The 7,761-nt window shown below is 53.6% G+C and overlaps 4 protein-coding genes across 4 annotated transcripts in view; 2 read left to right on the forward strand and 2 right to left on the reverse strand.

Annotated features, from left to right (window-relative positions):
- Positions 1-461: 461 nt before the first annotated feature.
- On the reverse strand, positions 462-2,128 carry VTN00DRAFT_3076 (uncharacterized protein; the record flags this gene model as incomplete). The annotated part of the gene is made up of 5 exons (XM_069429353.1): positions 462-617; positions 689-1,692; positions 1,757-1,850; positions 1,913-1,956; positions 2,023-2,128. 5 exons carry the CDS (start codon positions 2,126-2,128, stop codon positions 462-464), a joined length of 1,404 nt encoding a protein of 467 aa, XP_069283069.1.
- Positions 2,129-2,693: 565 nt separating this feature from the next.
- VTN00DRAFT_3077 (uncharacterized protein) lies at positions 2,694-4,271 on the forward strand (the record flags this gene model as incomplete). The annotated part of the gene is made up of 4 exons (XM_069429354.1): positions 2,694-2,761; positions 2,824-3,883; positions 3,934-4,116; positions 4,167-4,271. 4 exons carry the CDS (start codon positions 2,694-2,696, stop codon positions 4,269-4,271), a joined length of 1,416 nt encoding a protein of 471 aa, XP_069283070.1.
- A 1,495-nt stretch (positions 4,272-5,766) lies between these two features.
- On the forward strand, positions 5,767-6,775 carry VTN00DRAFT_3078 (uncharacterized protein; the record flags this gene model as incomplete). Its single annotated transcript, XM_069429355.1, has 4 exons — positions 5,767-5,997; positions 6,126-6,185; positions 6,236-6,588; positions 6,664-6,775. The coding sequence occupies 4 exons, from the start codon at positions 5,767-5,769 to the stop codon at positions 6,773-6,775; spliced, it is 756 nt and encodes a 251-aa protein (XP_069283071.1).
- Positions 6,776-7,149: 374 nt separating this feature from the next.
- The window catches only part of VTN00DRAFT_3079 (uncharacterized protein), a gene marked incomplete at both ends in the record, with an annotated part of 2,408 nt that continues 1,796 nt past the window's right edge, over positions 7,150-7,761 (reverse strand). The window contains one exon of the mRNA XM_069429356.1: positions 7,150-7,690. Within this exon, the coding sequence (XP_069283072.1) occupies positions 7,150-7,690 (541 nt within the window). The remainder of the gene's footprint in view (positions 7,691-7,761) is intronic.

Raw genomic sequence — 7,761 nt, forward strand, 5'->3', positions numbered from 1 at the left:
TCGGATGACTGATGACTGATGACTGATGAATCAAGGCGGGGAATGAATAGATAACTACAGGCAATTTACACAATATCATAAATATAACGATGGTAACGATGTAAGATAATACGACGATGTAAAAGAAGCTCTTCATATCGTCTCATCTCGATCGATCGATGTATCACATCAATCAATCAAATCAAACCAGCTGCGGTGCGGTATGGTACGGTGCGGTACATGCATGCCTGCCTGCCTGGCCTAGCCTATCTGGCCCTATCCAACAACAATAACAAAACAAATGAAAAGTAAAAATGACGTGAGACTCGACTCGACTGGACTCGACTCGGAAAGATGCTCTCAAAGTAGTAAGCAAGGAAACTTCTGGAGAGGAGGAGGAGGGGGTAACGCTGAGAAACGGAACGGGAGGGAAAGGAAGAAGAGGGATAAGGGAGGGAGGAAGATGGGAGGAGAGAATGGATTTATGAAGAAGGCGTCTCGTGGTGGGAGTCGTGCTTGGATTTGCGGTTCTTCTTCTTCTCCTTGTCCTTGTCGTCCTTGCCCTTCTTGGATATGGCCTCGGCCATGAGCTGCTCGAAGGCCATGTAGTCGCCCTCTTCGTCGGGGTCGCGTTCCGCCTGTAGCATTCCATGTTAGTACATCGAAGATGGAAATCTGAATAGGTGTGAGAGAAAGGGAAGATACGTACCTCCTGGTAAATGGTCCCCGCGATGACGAGCGCATGCGCCCGCTCTATCCGCTTCTCCAGCTTGACCGACTTGTCGCCCAGGACCTTGTCGCAGACGTCGCGTAGCACGCCCTGGATCTCGAACTTGGAGCCGCGCCAGGCGGCCGCGAGGATCTTGCCCGTGACCTTCTTCTCGTACTCGGCCTTCTTCTCGTCGGTCCAGTCCTCGCCGCCGCGCTCCTCGAGCTTGGCCATCTCCTCCATGGTCATCTGCGCGTCGATGGCGGTGGAGATGGTGGTCCACGTCTCCTTGGCGAGCGTGCCCTTGTCCTTGAGCCGGGAGAAGAAGCCGGAGATGCCCAGGAATCTCTGCGACTTGAGGAAGGACGTGGCTTTCTGGACGTAGGTCGATCCAATGGCGTGGAGGATCTCCAGACCGAAGGACTCCATCTTAAGGTTTTCCACTTCCATCCGGATCTTCTCCTTGAAGGAGTGGGTGACGTCCGGTCCCTTGTCCGTCTCGGTCCAGACGCTGATGCGGTCGATCAGCTTGGCGGCGAGGGTGTTGACGCGCTCCTCGCGCGCTTTCTTGCGCTCTAGCTCGTACGCGGCCAACCGCTCCTGCTGCTCCTTGCTCAGGCCGCCCTTCTTCTTCTCCTTCTTGCGCAGCTCCTTCTCCTCGGCCGACACGCCGGCCGCCTCGAGCCGGGCGTCCTCCTCCGACTTGTCCATGATCGCCTGCTGGCCCAGATGCCGTCGGGGCGTGCTCGTGCCGGAGCTGTATGCTGACGGGGTGGTATCTGTCGTTGCTTCTCCTGCTGCTGCGTGAGGGGCTGCGCCGGCCTTGGTCTCGTCGTCGTGCACCTTCAGCTTCTCCTCGGCGGCCTCGACCAGCTCGTCCTCCTCCATCTGCTGCATGGTGATGTCCATGGTGGCGGTCAGGTCCTTCATCAGGGAGATCTCGCCGATCAGGTCCTTGAAGGCGTCACCACCGAAGATCATGCTGAAGAACTCCGCGGGGTCCTCTGCAGGCCGTTGTCAGCTCCGTACTTGTAGGCTGCCGCGATAAGCCGTAGAGACAAGACTCACCGAAACCTCCGCCGGGAACGGCCTGGTCCTTGCCATACTTGTCGTACTGTTTTCGTAGATCCTCATTGCTGAGGACTTGGTATGCTTCTCCAATCTAGATACCAGCTGTCAGCGTCGTTGAATGTGTCAGCCTGGTAATAGCGGGGTAGGACGTACAGCCTGGAATCGGGAGTGTGCTGTTTCATCTCCGGGGTTCTTATCTGGCAGACAGACACAATGTCAGTAGACAGCAAGCCAGAATATAGAAAACAAAGGACAGAGCCTACCCGGGTGGGTGGTGATAGCGAGCTTGCGGTAGGCCTTCTTGATCTCGAGCTCGGTGGCCGTGGGCGGGACGCCGAGAATGTCGTAGTAGGTGGTGTCGACGACCATGGCTGACAGCGCGGATGGGAAGCCAACGGTCGCGGGGGCGGGGAGGACGAAAGCAAAAAAAAAGAGCACCAGGCGGGGCTGGATGCAGGAGATATCTCGATCTATGCGGGATACTTTTTTTCTGGTGTTTCGTTTCGTCGCAGCAGCGCGGAGAGCCTGTCGTCATGGCCCGGGTCACGCCGTGTCTGCGGGCCCGGCGGTCTGCGTAACTTACGTTTCGTTTTGTCACGTTGCCAAGAGACAGGTAGATCCGTAGGGGAAAAGGGATGTATCGATACCACGTGTCCGTACGGCCGGCGGTACGGGCGATACGGCGTCTCTCCGCCTGACGATCTTCCCGCTCTCCTTTTTTTCTCTCTTCTCTCTCTCTCCCATCCTCTTCTTTTCCTCTTCTTCCTCTCTCCTCTCCTCTCCTCTCTTTCCTTATCTTCCTCTACTTCTTCCTAATTACCCTCTTCTATCTTACCTCCTTACCTAATAAATATACCCAAGGCTGTTCTTCGTCTCATTCCCCAACAAACTCTGCCATTGACCGTGTTTTTTCACCGCTTCCTCTCCGTCCACCATGGGGCTGGCCACAGACGCCCTCTACTATGCCTTCCACCCCTCCCAGCTGAGGTCTATCATTCAATGGTTGGTCCCTGGCCTTTCCTAACCCATTGCGCATCTCTCGATGTCCATGCTTACTGGCATAGGAAAGTCTGGCACACCCCTGTCCATGAGAGAGATGAGGCGAACGAGCCCGAGACCCAGAAGATATGCTTCAAGTTCCTCGATAAGACGAGTCGCAGTTTCAGCACCGTCATCAAGGAGCTGCACCCGGAGCTGCTCGTCCCCGTCTGCATCTTCTACCTCGTCCTGCGTGGTCTGGACACCATCGAGGATGACACCTCTATTCCCTTCGAGACCAAGGAACCCCTGCTCCGCGGATTCCAGGACTTCCTCGAGCAGGACGGCTGGACCTTCACCGGCAACCGCCCGGAGGAGAAGGATCGGGAACTGCTGGTTCAGTTCCACAACGTCATCACTGAGTTCAAGAAGATGAAGCCGGCCTACCAGGCCATCATCAAGGACATCACCAACAAGATGGGCAACGGCATGGCCGACTACTGCCGTAAGGCCACGTTCGATGATGCGAGCGTCAAGACCGTGGAGGAGTACGATCTGTATTGCCATTACGTGGCCGGTCTGGTCGGAGAGGGTCTGACCCGCCTGTTCGTCGAGGCCGAGTTTGGCAACCCGGCCCTGCTGCAGCGCCCGCGCCTGCACAACTCGATGGGTCTCTTCCTGCAGAAGACCAACATCATCCGTGACATCAGAGAAGATGAGGATGACAACCGGCGCTTCTGGCCCAAGGAGATCTGGTCCAAGCACGTCGAGAATTTTGAAGACCTGTTCAAGCCCGAGTACCGCGAGGCGGCGCTCAACTGCCAATCCGAGATGGTCCTGAACGCCCTCGAGCACGCAGATGAGTGTCTGTTCTACCTCGCTGGCCTGAGGGAGCAGAGTGTCTTCAACTTCTGTGCCATCCCGCAGACCATGGCGATTGCCACGTTGGAGCTGTGCTTCCGCAATTACACCATGTTTGAGCGCAACATCAAGATCACCAAGGGCGATGCCTGCCAGCTGATGCTGGAGTCGACGCAGAATCTCAGGATGGTCTGCGAGGTGTTCCGGCGGTATGCTCGCCGGATACACAAGAAGAACTCGCCGAAGGACCCGAACTTCCTCAAGATCAGCGTGGTTTGCGGAAGGGTGAGTTTGCCGGTTCTGCCTGGTCAACTGATGATGCTGACTGTTTCCAGATCGAGAAGTTCATCGAGACTCTCTTCCCGTCGCAGACCGCCGAGGAAGCCCGTCGTAAGGTCACCGGCGAGAAGACGGAGGCGGACGAAGAGAAAGCCAAGGCGGATGCTGAGGCGCGCAGCGACATGTACTTCATGTTTGGTTTCATGTTCGTTGTTCTGGTGGTTGTCTCCGGTGTCATGGTACGCTGTCTTCGAATTCCTGTCTTTCCTTGATGCTGACTGTGAGACAGATGGGCTTTGCGTGGTACATGGGAGCCCGCTTCGACCTCGCCTGGCAAGAGCTCAAAAAGGGCAATTTCCGCCCACCACACAGAGTCACCCACGGGGAGCTGTAGTAGGTTCCTGCGTGCTGTACATGGAGTTACGATATGACCCTTATTGTTTTCATATTTTTCCGATCGGTTACCCGGTGCCTGCGGACGGCCCATGTTACCATATATTACCTTCCCAGTTTAATCTTTATGTCTTACTAGGTCCGCCCACGTATGTATATCTAATATGGCTAATCGTTCCATGTCCAATGCTTTTCAGCTTCGACTATTTCGTTTCAATATGTTTCATGTGTCATAGCACGGATGTCAAATTGCAATTCAGCCCTCCAATGGCTGCAGTTGTGCCAAGAAGTGCTTATATCGAGTTATCTTTACCAGTGACGTACTAGATTTGTGTCTTCGCGTCCACAAGGATGCAGGTGGCACACGTCCATTGAAGATCTGGAACATCCACACTACCAAGTTGACTGGACCTAGCGGTTTGAAGTGTGGTGCATTGATGCTGGGGTCGTAGAATATGCTGTGTGCCATAGGCGGAGTATCAGCTCCGAAATTTACCGTTAGCTGAATAAAAAAATGAATAGATCTATCACTTCTGCATCTTCTAGTATTTACCATTTGGCCTTCCCTATCAAAGCTTTAGCTCTAGAAAGCTCACAGCGCTGCTTCACTGCAGCATCGGAGTAATCACTGATGATATATATATATCGCTGTCAGTTACTCTCACAGTATCTCATCACCCCTGACGGCAAGGGAACTGAAGAGTCACAGGCAAGAATTCGGACGTCAGACATGTGCGTAATGGGTATGCTTCTCTATGTCTGCATGTACCTGTGCATTTGAGGCAAGCAATTGGCTCCCTACCTACCCTACCTGTATACATACCAAGTACATAAATTAGTTAGCATAGTCCTTTCCGGTCCAGGACTTCTGAAAATGGAGTCACTACTCATAGGATTCCGATCGTTCAAGTCCCAATAGCTAGGCATTCTAATACTGCTAGTTAAGCCTTGTAGTCAGCTTTTTGGTTTTTTTTGTCCCAAATGTCCGACGTCTTAAGACGGTCTGATCCTGGCGTTCGTAATGTACACAGTCCACGAAACAGATCTGGATACTAAAATTCTACCAGTAATAGAACATCAATAATAAAATAATAACATCTCCTCCACTAGCCAAGTTCAAGTCCTAACCTCGTGGCAGAAACATCTAGGTACGTATCTAACTACACACTGATTGATAGATAGCCTAACCAGCTACCTAGACAGAACCGCTTATCGCCTAGTCAAGAAAAGAAACACCCCCGTCAAGTTTCATCGGCATCTCGGTTCGGGGAACGCGATCGTTCGGCAGTCGGTTGATCGTCGGCATCCCATCCCCGCAAGTGGTGGATAGATCGATCCATCCCCCCCATCTTCCCCGGACGGTGTGCTGAGACCCGTCTGCGGGGAGATATCCGAAACGTTTACCTACCTATGTATATACATCTATGATCAAAAAGTCCTTTCTCAACAACCATCCATCCATCCTCTAGAATCCTTACTTCTACACACCACCCACCATGACAGAACCCCTCGAAACCATCTCCACCTTCCGCAACCTCACCCTCACCCGGCACGCCGGCAACGTGTTCATCATCACGATGCACAAGCCGCCCGAGAACCGGCTGTGCTCGTGGTACTGCCAGGAGATCATCCGGGCGTTTCGCACGGTGCAAAATGTCCTAGGGCCGGGAGGAGAGAAGGAGGGGGCGGTTATCACGAGGGGGAGTGATGCGAAGTTTTGGTGTACGGTATGTTCTATTCTAGCTATTCGCATTATAACTGTACATACATACATTGGGGAGTGATGTAATTTGAAGAGAAGGAAAAAAAGAAAGAAAGGAGTCAGCATGTTGATTGGGAGGTATTCCATTTTTAGGGCCTCGAGCTCGACGAGAGTGATACCAATCCGTTTGCGAATACGGACGGGTTTTACCCGGTACCTTCCCCCCATTATATCAACCCATGAACGATCCTAAAGGTTCTAAGATGCTCGCCGCAATCGTCGACTTCCCCTACCCGACCATCGCCCTTTTAACAGGCCACACCTTCGGCGGCGCCGTCCCCTTCGCCCTCGCGCACGACTACCGCATCATGAACGTCCGGCGGGGCTTCATCTGCATGCCCCCCGTCGATCTGGGCCTGCACTTCGACGGGATCGGCGCGTTGCCGCGGCTGAAGCTAGGTCCGAAAGTGGCAAGAAAGATGCTCCTCGAGGCGCATCGGTGGACGGGGAGGGAGGCGCTGGAGGATGGGATCGTGGATGCGGTGGTCGAGCCGGAGGAGATGGGGGAGGTGGCGCTGGAGTGGGGGAGGAGGTGGGGTGGGAAGGCGAAGATGGGGTATGTTTTCTCTTCTTTTTCTTCTTCTTTCTCTCTTGAGATGGTTGATGGGTTCTAATGGGTTGTCCTGTCTAGGGTGTATGGCGTCCTGAGAGCGGAGCTCTGGGGCGAGGCGCTGGAGAAGTTCCAGCGGATCAGCTACGTGCATGGTCGGGAGACGGCGAGGGCGGCCAAGGTGAAGATATAATACAGGCTGGGGAGGGGACAGAGGTGGAGGGAGTTAGTATACACTAAAACTAGGATGGATGCTTAGGGTTTGATGAGTTATGCACGTCTTGATATGATATCATTGAGTTTAGACGTCTTACGATATCTAAGTACTTAGTTTGGCTGGGCACATGCACCGTTCTTGATAATACCTGTTTTAAAATGGAAGCTTCTGCAACAGTTTTAGACAGTCAGTCTATTCTACTTATACCAATTTCTCTCATGTCCACTTTACCATCGGGGGAGAATTCGTGTTTGTTTCAGAGTAAAAGACAAGACGAACGCTTTCTATATTATTTCGTACCTAGGGATATATCTCCAACTTATCTAGCCTAGATATTGAACAAATAAAAGCTATAATCTAGACTTCTCCTGTCTATCCCAAACCTGCACCCCGGGATCCCTCCGATAGACAGCATGAAAATACCTCGGCCCCAATACCTTCTTCAACACCTTCCCACTCGCCGTCTTGGGAAACTCCCCCTCCACGACTCTCAACAGCGTCGGCAGCTTATACCCGGCCAACTTACTTCTCAGATGCCGCCTGAGATCCTCGATCGTGAGCCTCCTCTTCCCCTCTCCCTCTCCTCTTCCACCACCAGTAGCATAGACATATTCACTCTGATACTCCCTTAAGGTAACAGCCGCCGCAACGCGCTGCCCAAACTCCTCATCCGCGACCCCGACGACCATGACCTCGGCGACGTACGGCAGGCCCAGGATCTCGCGCTCGATGTCCAGCGCGGAGATCTTGTAGCCGCCGGACTTGATGATGTCGAGGGAGGCGCGGCCGGTGATGAAGTAGTAGGGTCCGACGCGGCGGGCGATGTCGCCGGATTTGAAGAAGCCGAGGGGGTCGTGGGAGTGGGAGGTGGAGGGGGGGTCGGAGAGGTAGCTGTGATGGTTAGTAGTAGTTAGAAAAGTAGATATGGGGAAGGGGGGGGGGGGGGGTTGGAAGGAGTGGGA

Source organism: Thermoascus crustaceus (assembly GCF_041956765.1).
Source record: "Thermoascus crustaceus strain CBS 181.67 unplaced genomic scaffold VTN00scaffold_12, whole genome shotgun sequence".
Classification (NCBI taxonomy): Eukaryota; Fungi; Ascomycota; class Eurotiomycetes; order Eurotiales; family Thermoascaceae; genus Thermoascus; species Thermoascus crustaceus.